At 35.4% G+C, this 16,932-nt stretch overlaps 1 protein-coding gene across 1 annotated transcript in view; it reads left to right on the forward strand.

Moving 5' to 3' along the window:
- The window catches only part of SPEF2 (sperm flagellar 2), a 70,759-nt gene that overhangs the window by 15,619 nt on the left and 38,208 nt on the right, over positions 1-16,932 (forward strand). The window contains exons 7-16 of the mRNA XM_071580724.1: positions 1,710-1,898; positions 3,073-3,260; positions 4,486-4,654; positions 8,965-9,184; positions 9,635-9,765; positions 10,723-10,826; positions 11,298-11,545; positions 12,945-13,041; positions 14,193-14,350; positions 15,844-15,989. Of these exons, the coding sequence (XP_071436825.1) occupies positions 1,710-1,898; positions 3,073-3,260; positions 4,486-4,654; positions 8,965-9,184; positions 9,635-9,765; positions 10,723-10,826; positions 11,298-11,545; positions 12,945-13,041; positions 14,193-14,350; positions 15,844-15,989 (1,650 nt within the window). The remainder of the gene's footprint in view (positions 1-1,709; positions 1,899-3,072; positions 3,261-4,485; positions 4,655-8,964; positions 9,185-9,634; positions 9,766-10,722; positions 10,827-11,297; positions 11,546-12,944; positions 13,042-14,192; positions 14,351-15,843; positions 15,990-16,932) is intronic.

The raw sequence follows: 16,932 nt of genomic DNA on the forward strand, positions 1-16,932 counted from the left end.
ACACTACAAATAGGAAACAGAACAGAACACGTTCAAAATTAGCTTTGCAGAGGGACAACATAGCATGCAGGTGAAGTGCTCTGGGATTAAAGTCTGAGATGACTGCATCTGCCATTAGATCTATCATGCAGTTTTATGAGATTAAGTGCTAAGAAAGGGAAGTGCAAAGCCCACATTTTGGCTAAAATAAGAAAAATGTTGATATATTTTAATATCAGCTTAGTATTTTCAAGTCACCAGTGTTTAATTGGAATGTACTTTATTCTCAGCAATTGTGAAGGGAAAAGAATGAAAAAATATGGAAGGACGTTGTGTTTTGGTTTTTTTTTTTTAATTGGCTTCTCCCCAGCATCAGCATTAAATAACTAAACTATTTAGAAAGTTCTTGGTTTTATTATAGAAATTAAAATAGCCATACTTTGCATTAGAATTTTATTACAATTGTGCTGGTTGTGTTGTGTAGCACAGGTCTAGACCCCTTTGTACAGTCCTTCATAAGTAATATGATAATATGTAATCAAGTTGGAATTTTCATTTGTAGGTATATTTATGTTATGTGTTTTGCCCTCTCTGTCACAGACAGCTGATGAAAAAAAATAAACCAGATGAAAAGAAAACAGACATGATACTTTATTTTGTTTAGGTTTTTTCGTGCTACTAACTGGCTTTACCTGTGCCTCAGTTCTTAGGAAAATGAATTGGAAATCATCAAATTGGTTCCCAGTTTGGGTCCTTATATTTGAGTATATTCCTAGCAGTTTTGCTGAACTGAAACAAATATTCAGCAAATCAGGCATTTCCTCTAGAATTTCATTGTAGGAGTAGTATTTGGCAATGGGACTTGAGAGGCAAGCTGTTGCTTTTGCTTTGTACTCAGAAAAAGTGATAGTGAGACATAATTTTAGATCAGGGTAAGCATTAGTTTACATACCAGGAACTGGCTAGAGAAGTAGTGATAAGATAGTATATTTTAAGAGAACTTCAAAAAATAACAATCCACAGCCTTGAAAGTGTTGTGTATGCAGACCATGCCTAAAGCAATGGTTCAGAATGATTTTCCTGTAGCACCAAATAGGGTATTATATCCATGTCCCAGTGAGAACACTGGAACTATTACCCAGAAGTCTTGTGTTTTGCTCTGTTCTGAATGCTTCCTCCTAATTCCCAGTCTCCTGAATAGAAGAAAATGGAGAAGATAATTACCCAAATCCCCCCAAAGAAGGAAAATGTTCAAACTGAGGAAAACTGAGTGATCAACTATTCAGTAGAATATGATTGGGATTGGGGACTGGTGAATAGCAGGGATAAGTTAGTTTTTTGAGGAAAGGGAATGTCTTTATATACAGAAGACATTATTTCAAATATGCTACAGTTTCTTTGCACACAGGAAATAACCACGTTAAAATTGAGTTAATCTGGCCAAATGTATTTTTATTGAGTATCTCAACTAAGGCATGTTTAGAATTCTCTTCCATAGTTCTACAATTCTTGCATAAATAGTATTGCTGTAATTACTGATGTCAATAGTATTGCTTCACACAAAAACAGTACTAATAAATAGATATGTATGTTGTTCTGCATTTATGGATCATACAAGCAGGTAAATGCTGTTATATGACTCCATTCATATTTCACATATGAGACACTGATGAGTTGTCTGGGAAATAATTTATAAACCATATTTACTATTAATATTTTTTATCTTATAGAAAGCTTACAAGGAGGAACAGCTTATTTACAGACTAATGAAACAATCTCAGTACGAGCGGAGGATTGCTACTCAACTCATGCATGTTCGACATGAAAAAGAGGTGTTAAGGCAAAGCAGAATTTTTAGGGAAAAGCAATATGAAGAAAGACGACAGAAGGAGTTCCAGGAAGCTCTTGACAGAGAAGCGGTAAATGAGTGTTTTACTCTCTGAACTGCTTCAGGACTATTGGAATACTATTAACTGGAATTTGTAGTGTTAACTGTTAGAATTTAGGACTTTCTAGGGACAGGATGATTTAATGATAAACATATTCTTTTATCTAAGTTCAAAGTTACAGCTAATATGGGTGATAAACAATAAGCCTGTAACTGTAACTGTGGAACTGAGAGCATTTTGTAGTGTGTTAAAACTTTACGGGAATTATGTAGGGAGGAAGAACAGCCCTGCCATGGCAGGGGGATAATAAGGGGTAAAGCTGTCCTACTTAAAGTCTATTTTTGATCTTTTCTTCCATACTAATTTTAACTTTGTAGGAAAACCTTTCTGTGTGCTGAGTTTAAAAGGCCCAGTCTTGCGAAGGCAACAGGACAAAAGACAATAACCTAAGATCTTGTTTCAAGAATCATGTTTTTAATTTCCTTTAGATGTAATCTGTTAATGTCCATTTTTGACAAATGCTGGAATAGTTTCACTCACAAGTGCTCATTTCATTTTACCTTTAAGTTTTCAGTTGATTAAAAAGACTCATAATTCTGTAGAGAACTGCCAAGTGCAATGCTCATAGTTGGCCATAATGTGATCCTGTCAAAAACAGTTAGTAATTACAAGTCCTGCAACACAACTGGAGTCCTGTGTAATCAGCAGCTATCTGATCTCTTTAAGTGTGCTTTCAGCCAAAAGCAGCACACCATCACGGGAATAATTTTCTACTATGACCAGAAATCTTTTTCAAAGACTGAAAAACATCAATAATTTAAAATTATTTTAAGATCAGAATCTAGTAAGATAAATTACTTGTCACATTTTCTGAATGAGTAATTCCACTGAAAACTGCAATTTCACTGCCCCCAAGTACTTAATATGTTGTTAATCTGTTTGCCCTGAAAGAAGTAATGCATTTCCCCTTTACTTTGTTATATTTTAGCAGTTAGAAAGCAGAAAACCTGGAATTTATGGAATGAATAAAAATTTCTATATTTGTTATGTATTATTCTGCCTGCTGGCTATCAAACTCTGGTGAGAATTGAACTGTTTTGTTTCTTGATTTAAATGAACAAGTTTCTTTTCATTTCCAGGGTTGTGCACCTCTGCACTTCTATTTTCATTGCAGTCTCAAATTTTCTCTCTAAAACAATTCTAGGTTTTCGCAAAACAAGAAAATATTGATAATGAAGAACAAATATTCAAGGAAAGACAACAACATGAGAAAATTGCTGCTGAAAGAGCTCAGGCACGCTATAACAAACATTATTCGATATGTTGGGAAGTGATGGGCCAAATCATTGATTTGTCAACAAAAGTAGGAGAATATCGTGAAATGACAAAAAAGTGAGTATGATAGCTGTTAGACAAAAGTAACAGCTGCCAGATGGCTGTTAGGCTGCAGCATTCAGACTGCTTTAAGCACTGTAACAGGTTATGTAGTTTCTCAGATGTTTGACATGACAGCTTCCAATTAAGTTTGTGTGGGAAAATGGTAACAGTAGTTTTGTGCGAGGATTTGCTGGTGTGTAATGCAGGGTGACCTAGTGCTACAGCCTTAGCATAATTTCTTGAAAACTCAACTAGTTCGAATCCTTACTAGACCAAAATCCGCTAATGCTACAGTTTATGCAACTACTGATTTCCTTTCTTATGAACAAATTCCTTAGTTAAAAGTTTAAAACTGAATGGTTTCTAGATTCATCCACTAGCTGAATACTTCCTCCATGTAATATAAACAGGATGAATTTCCTAAGATATATAAACCTGCTTGGGTTGTCCAAAGAGTAGCAACTAAGCCCAGTATTTCTGAGTCCTACATGCTGTGATTCCCTCTACAACATGCCCTAATTGCACAGGGTTTCTGAGAAGGTCCTAAAAGGGCATTAATCTCCAGATGCCTGTGCTGTAGAGGAGTTTAAAAAACCAGAGAGTGGGGCTTTTTATGCTGTAGTTCTTTCATTAGTATTCAGTGATTTGACTATGAAGTAAGACTTAGAGTATTAGAAAGTATACCAAAATCTTAATTGCTTTTTAGTGTAACTGCATGTTAAAATAATAAAGGTGTAACCCTATGAAATACATACGATTTTATTTTATGAAAATGATATAAATTTAGGCCCAGTAAGTACATGAAAATACAGTCAGTAATTTAGTGAAATTAGTAACTAAAAAAAAGGAGTTTAATTATTCATACAATTCTAAATTAATTTTAACTTACATTCTCTAGATTTTTGGCAACAGGAGGCTTTACCCAACAAAACAGAATATTCTGGAGCAGGGAAAAGTAGTTACAGCAAAACTGTTATTACACAGCTCTGCCAGCCAAGTGTTGTGTGGTAACACATTTGTGAAAATACTGAAGCTTACAAGTGCCTACAGCTGTCATATAAGTAAACAAACATTACAAAAAGCTGTAATAATTACAGAAAGCATTATAAGCTATAACCAATTTAGCATATACTTGTTTCATGATTAGGCTTCTTGTGAATTTGGGTTCACTGTTGTCAAACATCTAACCCTTTAATTTTTGGTTTGGAAATGTTTGTTTTTGTTTTTCTTTTTCCTGCAGCCGAGTTCCATTAAAACTGGTGCTTGATTGGAAGGATTTTTTTTTAAATGGAAAACCAATATATGAACAAGCCTCAATTCAACCTTTGCCAAATGAACCTGACCCAGAACAACTTGTAGAGATGAATAAAATGAGTCTGTTAGATGAAAAAGATTATGGTGAATACAAGGTACACCAAACTGATAATACATAATGGAAGATAATACATCTTGCATTTTCAGACAGTTGGAATTTGAAGTAAAAGAAAGTAATCAGTAAAAGCAGTAAAATTAAATACTGTGTATGTTACAATACCAGAAGTCTTAATTTGAGCAAATTTGAGCAATTTTATTGATTGAGTGATTCATTCATTTTGAGATAGTAATGTTTGTGAAAACTACTAGAAATGGCTATAATTTTTCTTAAATTTTTGTTGGAATACACATAACTGCTTTTCATGGTACTTTAAAAGTTTTCTTCAGCTTTATAATACATTAGCATAATTTCAAAATTTGAAGATGAAGGATGAACATTTCCTCGTTAAAATCTATTGTACAATTTTTTCAAAATTCTTCAAAAGCTGATCTCATATGACATGTAAAATTGTTGGCACCAATTCATACTTATGTCTTCTAAAAGCCTAAATGAACTGCTAATACCTTCGAGCTTTACTTCTAGGTGAAAGTGTATTGGCAGGGCATTCTGACAATGTTTATTCTGATTTTCCTAAACCTTGTGAAAAAAGCCCAGGACATGCAGTTTGATATCTCTCAAGAATAGTGCATTTCCATTAGGAATACTGACTAAGAGTGTCAAATGTGTTTGATAAAATACAAGAAAATGCAGTGCTATCAGTGCATTGCACATTGCACGTTAGATTTAGCCTGACAGTATTTGGAAACTACCATATTATCAGTCGTGGCTATTTACTTAACATATGATTTCAATCATCCAAAACAAGCATAACATTAGGTACTGCTCGAAACAGCAAATAATTTCCAGTTTCATCTGAAAGTGTTGATCAGGAGTTATGTAACTGTCATCTGGATGCCTGAAAACTTGTTTCTGACAGGTAAACTACTTCAGGACAGGTACAGTCTAGCAATCATCTGGTTAAAAGGACAATAAAAGTGAAAAGTGGGGAACCCATTTAATCTGGAATTAATTTTTCTTAGAGGTCTAATAGGACTTAAAACAACTGATCGAGCTCTACTTACATGTTTAAGGAAAAATGGTTCAGAAACAACAAGGATTTGGGTTTTTTAAGGATGTCTTTTCAATTACATATGAAAAAGTATGTTTTCTGGAATATGTCGGAGAGGGAATATTCTGCAACTCAGATTTTTTTTCTGTTTTATTGATTAAAAATAGATGATTTTAAGTTTATTTTAAATTTAATTTAGAGTGATAATTACATTGTGTTTTTCTATGTAATGCACATAAGTTCAAAGCAAATAGTCATCAAGTTCTATTAGTAGAATGTATGCTGTGGCAATACATCATTCAAATAGCAGATTCAGGAAAAGATTGCATATTCTACCCAGAACATGAATTCAGAACATTATCTTTCAGAAGAATTTAAATCTTTCCACTTTTGTTGATGGTGATGAAATATTTTATATATTTACACATATATACATATAAACACACATATATATATAAATAAAAATTATATAAAACATCACAGTTGTTTAGGTTTAAAGATGTGTGAAAAAGCCTTTTCTTAAAGCAGGGCCATTTTCTGAGATAAGGTTGCTCAACACCTTGTCTGGTCAACTTTCAAGTATTCCAAGGACAGAAATTCCAGTCTCTCTGTTCAACCTGTTCTAATGCTCAACAACTCTCATTGTGAACAATTTTTTTGTTGCCTTAAAAGTCTGTAAAAAAAGACTCCAAGCCAAGTTTTAGTAGGAGATATGATAAAGGGTAGTTACTTTAATGAGCACTCCAGCTCATCCAGGAATACATAGACGTATGCATGTGCAAGCCTGGATTTCCATGGCTTTTATAATATAATCTGTCCAATCACTACTCTACACATATCCAGTTCCACCTCTGTCCCCTCCCAGTCCCCACTCCCTGTGGATTTGGGGCTGGGGGTGATGAGACCCCCTTCTTCATCCACCTCCTCTTGTTCAGCACATGAAGGTCTCCTGGATGCTTTCTAGTGCTCTGGGTCACTCTGCTTCGTGCTTATGTTTCCCTCTGATATTCTCCAATCTTGTACCTTGAGAAAGAGACTAAACAGCTAGCAGATCTGAGCTGCCTGTTCTGGAGCAGGGATAGAGATAGAAAGACCTTATACTTAAGTTGCTAAATATTAACCCACTAAAAATCTACAGTGCTACATCTACTGTGTTCCTAAAATCTACAAAATATGACAATCGAAAAATCAAAAACTCCTTTGGCATCATTTTCTTAATTTTTTTTCCCCCTACTTGGAATTTCTCTTGCTGAAACATTTGACTTTGTATGTCAGCACTTCATTGTGCACCCCAAATGAGGTGACAAGCTAGAATCTAGTGGAAATAGTTAATCTACATATCTTCCAAACAGCTGTTAGTATCCTGCAACCAAATAAATATTATTGTCCTGCATTTCAAAATGATGTCTTTTATCTTCTCACAGCATAAACTATACATCAGGACTTCAATAGTGCTACAAGATTAAGTACTAGTAGAGTATATATTAAAGTGGCAAAAGAACAGTTCAGTGTTCTGTTCTTTTGACTACATCCTTCCATTCTTATCTTTCTTCTAACATGATTCTCAGTTAAGAGGATGCTGGTAAATCATACAGCTGATAAATTGCTATTGGTCTCAGAGTAGATGAACTGAAGTTTCTACTCAGTATTTTCTTCCCTTAAAATGGTTTGAACTCCATTGGGTTATTTGGTGTGGTTGGGGTTTTTTTAATCCATTGAATGTGTGTTAGGCAAATATATATTTGAAATCTTTGTCTATAAAATTTTCAAATATTTATGTGTGATACTGAACAGTAAAATTGCCAAGTTTTAGAATGGCAGAATGTTAGAATGCTGAATTTCTAATACAGAAATCTGCTACTGATCAATTCTGTGGTATTGGTGAAATTATTTTTCATGTTTATGGAATTTAAAAAAGTGATCATAGGAGTCTATTTTGGGTTTGCACAGCAAGGTTCTGGTAGCAGAGGGGCTGCAGAGGTGTGGGATCTCTGAGAATCTGCTGGAAGCTTGTCCCATGCCCAGCTGGGCCAATACCAGTTGGCTCCATGTTAGACACACCAGTGGCCAGGGCTGAGCCAAGCAGTGATGGTAATGACACCTCTGTGATAACATACTTAAGAAGAAAAGACAGTTTTTTCTCAGTGAAGTCTTGAGGCCAGAGGAGAGAGAGAAGTGAGAATATGTGAGAGCAACATCTCTGCAGACACCAAAGTCAGTGGAGAATGACAGGGAAAAGGTGCTCCAGGTCTGGAGCTGAGACTCCCCAGCAGCCCATGGAGGTCCACAGTGGTGCAGAGATCCACATGCAGCCCCTGGACGACCCTACACCAGAGCAGGTGGTTGATCAAAAGAGGGCTGGACCCCATGGGAAACCTGTACTGGAAGAGTCTTTGGAGAGAAGAGCCCATGCTGGAGCAGGTTTGCTGACAGGACTTGTGACCCCATGGGGTGACCTGTGCTGGAGCAGCCTGTTCTGAAGCACTGTGCCCCATGGAAGGGACTCATGCTGGTGAGTCTGTTCCTGAAGGACTGCTGTCCTTGGAAGGGATCCACACTGGAGCCGTTCATGAACTGTAGCCCATGAGAACTCATACTGGAGCTGTTCATGGAGAACTGTCTCCCATGGTAAGGACTCCATACTGGAGCAGAGGAAGAACTCCTCTCCCTGAGGAGAAAGCAGCAGCGAAAGCAACATGTGATGAACTGACCATAACCCACATTTCCTGTTCCCCAGCTCTGCTGGGCAGGAGGACATAGAGAACTGGGAATAAACTTGAGCCTGGGAAGGAGGGAGGGGTGAGCAGAAGATGTTTTTAGGATTTGTTTTAGGTCTCACTATCCTGCTCTGATTGTGATACATAATAATTTCAATTAATTTCACCAAGCTGAGTCCACTTTGCCCGTGATGGTAACTGGTGATCTGCCCCTGTCCTTATCTGGACTCATGAACCTTTTGTTATATTTTGTCTACCCTATCCTGCTGAGGAGGGCAGTGATAGAGCAGCTTTGATGGGCACCTGGTGTCCAGCCAGAGGTAAAACATCACTGAATTCATGCAAGTGTTTGTATGAATATATGTCTCTTACCAAGTTATTAGTGAATATCATAGATGTTTAATGATTATGATGTAATTATACCTTTGAACAAGGGTCTATTCTAAAAAATAAGTTATTATTTAATATTATTCAAATGTGGTTATTTTATGTATTGTGTTTGTGTATTAATATATACATCTAGAAAGGTGGAAGACAAGGCATATTGAGACATGATTTGCTAATTTGTCATTTATACAGAGTATGACAGGGGAATGGAGCCCAGCTGAAGAGAACAGTGAAAACAAACCTCCTCTTAATAATAACATATTGGGTCATGTGCTTCGTAGACTGATGGAGATGTTCTATCCTCCACAACCCAAATCTTCACCACGTGCATGTACTTCATTTCCTATCCAGGGATGTATTTTGGGAAAAATTTTTAGTGGAAAAACTACTTGTGCAAAGTTTATTGAAAAAGGTAGAGGTTGGTTGCTTTTTTTTCCCTGAAATTCTTTGAAATTTTTATCTGTATTAATACCTCACTCTTAAAATGAAGATTGTTTGAGTAAATCTTTGTATTACTGATTCTTGAATCTCATATGCATTTGTATTTTGCATGGGTTGATTTCATGTCATTCCTTCATTATCTTCCAAAATTAGATTACAAGCACCCAACTCTGAAATAACTGTTAATATAATACTACTTCTGCATTGAGAATTTGAAAATGCTTTTAGTAAGCTTGTTTGGAGATACATGTTTTAGAAGAGAATAGCAAGATAGCTAGTGATTGAAGATACACACTGTGCAATGGTTACAGAGAAGAAAGTATGGAAATAACTTAGATAATTAATGTAACTGCCTGTAATAGTTTCTCTGTATGCGAGCTCAACTCAAACTGTAAAGTTATCTAATTTTGTTGTGTATTAGTTTGCAATATTCAGGTACTATCTGTTGACGCTTTGGTTCAGGAGGCCATCCAGTCTTTTCTAAAAAATGAAATGAAAAGTGAACATGGTATGATTCCACATGAAACAGGAAGTTCTGGGGAGCAAAATGAGGTAAGCATTTTTCTTAGTTTTGAGTTTGGCTCCAACAGGTAAATAAGAATGAAATATATAAGGAAGAAAGCATGTTTCAATTGTTTACTCAAACTTAATTCTAAGTTTTGATGTGTAACACTTCAAGACTCAACTTGAATTGATGGTTTTGTTTTTTTCTGTACTATAACAAATTGCCTCCCCAAGGTTTGCAACCCAGTTTTAGTTTCTACTTTACACAGAGGCAATAATTAAAATGGTTAAATTAATTAAATGGTGGCACCTTTTCATCGTTCTAAATATTTAACCCCACTGCAAGCATTTTATTTTTGAAATATAGAAGGATTTAGTTTGAAAATCTATTCCTCTTATGTTGGTTAGAGTTATACATATTGTTAAAGTTCTATATTTTCTGGTTTAATCTCATATTTACATAAGGTATGGTATTTTCTATGTAATTTCTGAATTAGCAAAACTGTATTCTTGATCTTGCTGCTGCCAAGCAGATAATTCCTCCAGTGACAAAGTTTCTTTCCTTCATGTTAAAAATGCATAATTCTGCAGTAATTTCTTTGACTTTATTGTCATTGAAAAATATTTCAAATGCTAAGATATAAAAGAATCCCTATAGAACTAATAAATTTATATGCTACTGTAGGAAACCGTAAGTGGATTTGTGATAATGAGAATCAAAACAAGCTTAGAGCCAGGACACTTACTCTTTGATTTCTTGACCTTCATATCCTCAGTTTCTCAACTACATTTCTTTTGACATTTTTATGAGTGTAGTGATGAAATTCAGTTGAAGAGTACAATTAAACTAGGCATTTTTTACAGTTAGAACTATCCCCATAATAGAAAAAACCTCACCATTAAATAACAAAAAAATTAAATAGTATATCATATAAGAAGTGGAATCTTGTTCTTTTTCACAATGACTGGTATGAACATTTTGAGCATACACTGCACTCTTCACAGCTATCTGTACGTGCCCAGCTTGGTGCTGCATCACAGGAATGGCTGAAGAAAGGAAAAAGTATTCCTGATGAACTACTCATTGACATCCTATTGGAAGCCATTAAGTATGAAATCGTATAGATACTTGGTTTTGTCTACTCTTTTTTGACAGAAAATTGTTGCAACTACCCCAGTGTGCATTTAGGACTTAAGTTTTATTACTCCCATTAGTATACTTCAGAGTTACAGAACAGATTTTCCAGTTTTGTTACCTCTATACAAATGTTAATTGGGAAAACAGTGAAATTAAAGCTCTGAGAAGAGCCCCTATAGAGAGTTTTTTTGAAAACTCTTTATCAAGACAGCAAAAATAGTTTTATTTCTGATTTTTTTAATTTTTTATTAGACCTAATGTTGATTTTGCTAATTTAAAATCCATTGCTTTACAGTTTAGTAATACCTGTCATATTTAGTATTCATCAGGATATTTAATATACTGAATAAGGAATGAAAGACTGCTAGAGCAAGCTCTTCTTTAGATTTTATTATTATGCTGTCAATTCACTGTATAATTCTGGTTCTTCATTTACTTTTAGCCAAATACCACCAGAGAAGGGGTGGATTGTGGAAGGGTTTCCAATGACAATTAATCAGGCAAAGCTATTTGACAAAGCCTATACAGGGAATGATCCAGAAGCAAAGGATTTAATTTCGGAAAAACTCTCACTTGCTTTAGATCCCAGAACCTCTAAAAAGCCTCCTGTTACCTCACCTGCATTTGATGTTTCTGTGTTGTTGGATATTTCAGACCCTGTGGTACTGAAACGTGCAGCTGACCTGAAGTGTAAGTTTCTAACTGCTATAAAAGTAAAATGACAAGCAGATATCTCTAAGTTGTAGTTATTAATGCAAAATAGCATTACTGCACAATTTCTCTACAACTCACAGTATCCCTTTCATTAACTGTGCCTTGAATACTTCCAGATTATTTCAAATACTTCTGTTTGTTTCAGTCAAAGGCAGATCAGAAGTGTGCAAGGGCATGTGTGTATTTTGAGTTTGTACTGAACTCTCATGGGAGTTGAGGTAGCACAGTGGCTGGTGTTAGATGTCACATAAAACAGCATCTGGAAAAAAAAACAAGTTACAACAGTTGCAGAAATATCCCTCAGTGCAGATAAATGTATGTAAATTGGTTTTTGTCCAGGAGACACATTTGGAAAGGAAAGGAGGAAATTACAGAGGCATAAGGTATTCATTTGCTGGGAGTGCCAAAATTCCCTATTCATTGCTGCCTTTGTCTTGTCTTCAGTTAGTCAGTGGGTGTTTAGAAATTGTCATTTTTAGCTAACCAAGGCAAAGGCATCAAAGGCTTCTTGAGGGCTGTTTCACTTTTAGACTACACACTTTAAATTGCCTTAGCACACCTTGGCAAAACATGAGGTTTTTAAATGAATATGTCCCATATTATCCAAAATTATAAGGAGATTCTTCCTCATTGTTTTCACTGCAGCACATAGATGGCATGCAGGTTAAATTAAAGCACACTTTACATTTAGCTTTTATGTAGGAGACAAAATCTTCAGAGCTTTTGCTAACAATGTGGTGAAGATAAATGTATAGACACTTGAAATTCCCAATAATTTTAAGACCTTGTGTTTCCAAAATGCTTGGAACATATGTAATGTCAGAAATACAACAGAATTTATTTCATGCAATGTAATGTGGTGATAGAAGTCAAAAACCTCCAATAAATTAGAATTTTTTAGAAATGACTTATTTCTAATGAACTAAAAGTTTCTTAAAATTTAGAGTAGACTCAGAGAGAGTTGATACTTTGTCTTTTGATGCAGTAGAATATCTGTTCATTGTGAAAAGAAGTAGCTGCTTCAAGGAAGATTCAGATGAGACTGGGAGAATACCTTTTAACGGGTAGAGTAGATAAGGCTGAAGTAATCTGCCCAGAGGAATGCTCCGTCTTTCAACTGGAGATTTCTATGATTACAAAGCATCCATTAGGAGAGTCAAGACAGTGTCTTCAGGTCCTTTGCAGCTTAATTTTTTATTTCCGTGATGTTCTGTGACTTTTACTTTCTTTGAGGAAGTTTGGTATCCAATTTTGAATGAAAAATAGAAGATCAAGGAACACTGAATCTTTTCTTATAATATCTTACTTGGGGCAAACAACCTGAATAATTGCCTTTTTAAATATGTGCTCATATATGCTGTTTTCCACACATCAGATAAAGCTCAAACTGAAGAGCAGAAGAGAAGTAAAAATTCAGATGTTGGAATCCTAGAAGAGAAGATTGGATTAGACAAAGACCAGGTCCTACATAGGTAGGTTATATGAAGTACAAAAAAGTTGCTCCAGGCAGATATTTAGGCATGTAACTAATCTGAATCTCATTTGTGATCCATCACAATACTGACATGCTTAATGTTAAAAATTTACATAGGCATTTCTCTAATGTGGAGCCTAAAGCACATTTTCATTGTTCGCACAATGTAAATAATCCTAGAATATTTGAATTCATGTGTTTTGACTTTCCAGTGTATTCTTCCAAATAGCATTTAGTTTTCAGATATATATTGCAGGGACTATGTATATACATATTTGTATATATACATATCTATGTGTACACATATATCTGAGGTATATCACACATGATGTGGGTGGTCCTGTGGTGTAAATGAGAGCACTCTGGACTCTGAATCCCAAAGACCTGAGTTCGAGTCTCAGTGGGGACCGTCCCCTGGCAGTAAATGCCTCCCTGCCATCCCATCCTGTCAGATCTCGGATGCCAAGTAGGGTCAGTACCGGGTTCTGTGACAGTCCCGAGGGCTTCACTGTCACTGTCCAAGCTCGCTTGGCTGTGGCAGATGGACCTCAGGACTTAAACAGTGGGGCCAGTTCTGCACACGCTGTGCCTGACCTAAAACATCCACTGCACAGGCTGGAAGGGCACACCCACGTGGGGAGAGCCCTGCCCAAATCTGTGTTCACGAAATCTGGCTATACATACACATCACACATGATGTAACTGCCTTTGAATGAAATGCACTTGATTTGAGTTACAGATTTTCTAAGATGTTATTTTGGATTTCTGCATTTATAAAAAGCACTAAATTTTCTATTTTTAATTAAATCACTAGATGATTAACATTACACAAAGGGCAAAATCAAGAACAACAAATCTTGTTTCTATATATTCAATAATGTTAACTAACTCAGACTATTTTGTATTATTACCAGCTTATTTGTGATATAGGAAGGTAGGTTTAGCTTGTGACAGGAAGTAGGAAATACATAAGACTACTTAAGACAAGGATTTTGAAAACTTTCTTATGTTTAAAATGGTTTATTGTGAATGGAGTTATTGTAGTATGAAACTAGATGGCCTGCTTTTTCTTTTGGTTACTAATTTTAGAAAATTTATGATTTTCTATTACTTAGATTTTACTTTCATACATTAATATGATTTTTGTAGAATTTCTGGCTTTCTAGACACATGGCCAAAATTAGAGAAATGGTTTTCAGTCTGTCAAAATACTCTGGTGAGTGTAAATGCAGAGACAGAAGAAAGTCACGTGTGTGAAACAGTGAAGGAAATTATAATAGAAGAAATTGCGAAAAAGCAGAATATAAGTAAGTTTTCACATTCTTACTTTTTAGAAACAAAAGACTTTGTTCGTTATAATTAAATAATTACTATATAAAACTAAATGGCAACCTGCATTTTTGCTGCCCCTGGAAGACTTTGAGGATGTGTCAGTTAGTGATAATTGCACCAGAACACTAGACTTTCCTGTTGTGTTTTTACCTTTTCAGATGACCTGGACCAATTTCACATTAAAAATTAATTAAAACTTTAAGTTCTGTTCTTACTTCCTGGTTTAAAAATTACAGCTAGCATCTTCATTATGTGAGATAGCATAATGGTATAAGAAAGTCTAACTTTCTTATACATTCATTCAACATATATTCATTTATCAACAGCAGCAGCATAAAAATATGGATAACTAGAAGTGGTTTTGATACATTTTATTCCATTTCTCTTCTTAATCAAGGAGAAGGGAAAGTAATTTAAAATAATAATTAAAAAAAGCAAAAAAGCCAAAGTATCTAGAGGAAGAAATGCATCAAGTAGACCAGTATTAGGAGACCTGTGAATAACCAGAGGTATTTTTCATAACTGTTATGAGAAAGTTTTGATATGTCTTCTACCACCAAATGAAAAAAAAAAAAAGTATTAACTGGAAAAGTACTCTTTACAGTGAAAGTTTATCCCACTACTGCTGCATAAGGTCTCTAGTTCATGAAAAATATTTAGAAATAGCACATCTGACAGAAAATTGAATGGAGTGTTTTCAGAAAACTACCTAGGTGGAATTGATCCTTTTTTTTATGCGCTTGGTATAATTGGTAGCCCTGCTGGAGTCAGTGGCAAAATTCCTATTGATGCATATGGATCAAAGATATTGCAGTTAGAATCCATCTATCTTACGGAAGTACAGTAAAGGGCTATTTACTCCCTATGGAGAAATAAGCGCTATGGTCAATTAATATTGTTTAACTTCATATTTATTTTGATAGCTTCCAAGCTGTCCTTCAGTTAGATTCATAAAAGAACAGGCAATCAGGTTGGTCAGACACGGCTTACCTTTAGTGAATCTGTGCTGACAACTCCTGATCACCTTCTTGTCTTCCATGGGGGTCAGAGATGGCCTCCAGATGGCCTCCATCACCTTTGGGGCCAGTATTTCCCTGTGTCCTCCTTCTTGCCCTTTTTGAACACCAAGATGACATTTGCATTCTCCCAGTGTTCAGGCACCTCTCCTGATTTCCATGGCCTTTCATTGATGATCATGGGTGGCCTGGCTATGGTTTCTGCCAGCTCACTCAGATGCATCCCATCAGGACCACACAGACTTGTGGATATTAAGTTTTTTTAGATGTTCTCTGGCCCAATCCTCTTTGAGCACTGCTGATTACATTATTCGCGTATTTTTGATGAACACCTAAGTGATGAAATAGTGAATCTGTTCCATTATTTTGAACTTGTCAGAATAGCACAGACATCTCTGTTTACTGATACTTAAAATATATTTGAAGGTACTTAATTGTATATTCATATCAAGGGTCTGATGAAGAAATAGCACCAGCAAAAATAGCACCAGCAGAAGAAAAGGTTTTACCAGATCTGGTTCCTCCCCCTCCTGAGGCACCACCACCAACAGAACCAGGATCAGATGAATGGATTTATGTAGATGAACCACTTCCCCAGGTACATTAATTCATGATTAAAAGTCTTAAATATGAAAGTATATGTTTTTCTTAGTATTCTGTGTATGTTCTACATAAACTTTTTGCATCAGTGCATGTTGTTTTCTTCAGTATTTTTCAACAAATGTTGTGCTAGTACTGTGTGATAAATAAGTAACTATAAAAACAATTCTTTCTACTAAAATACATACAATAAATAAACATACTTTAAAATTTTGGTTTTTTTCCTAAATTCCTTATAATTATGGTAAAGAACACAGATGCCAAAATAATAATCCTTTTTGCTGTTACAATACACCAGTACAGACTTACTAGATCAGTTTTCTGTCTCTGACAAGGGTCAGTTGAGGATCTCATACAAAGAGTAAGAATAGTCCATACAGGAATGTGTGCACTAATGTTTCTCCTAGGGTAGATATTTCCTTGCATATTTTCCCCATGAAATTCAGGGGTTTCCTGAAATGGCTTTATATCTACGTTTTGTGTTTAGTAGCTCTCAATAGACTGTTCTTCCATGATTACGTGTTTTAGTTGTTTTTCGAAGAAATTTAATTTTGTTCTCCATGACATAGGCTTTATAATTATGTTCCATCTGAAAAAGTATTCCTCTCTCTTTTCTTTAAACCGTGTTCTTTGCTTGGGTTTGATGACCCTAACTCATGTGTCATGAGATACAAGAATAATAATTCTATAATCACCCTCTGAAGGTGTTTAAGATGTGACAGAGATCTATTACCTGTTCATTTTGCTCAGTGTTTCTTTTCTTCTCCAATCCAGTTATAATCTGTTCTAATTCTGCTGTAGATTTTTGGAGATGGGAAGATGTGACTGCATGCAGTTTTTCGAATGTAGATTTCAAAGGAGGACAATGAAGCTTGGAATTTTGTTCTGTAATTCCTTTCCTAATGTTTACCAATTTTTCCTTCATGACTGCATGCGCTGGG

The sequence above is a fragment of the Pithys albifrons genome, chromosome Z (genome assembly GCF_047495875.1).
Source record: "Pithys albifrons albifrons isolate INPA30051 chromosome Z, PitAlb_v1, whole genome shotgun sequence".
Classification (NCBI taxonomy): Eukaryota; Metazoa; Chordata; class Aves; order Passeriformes; family Thamnophilidae; genus Pithys; species Pithys albifrons.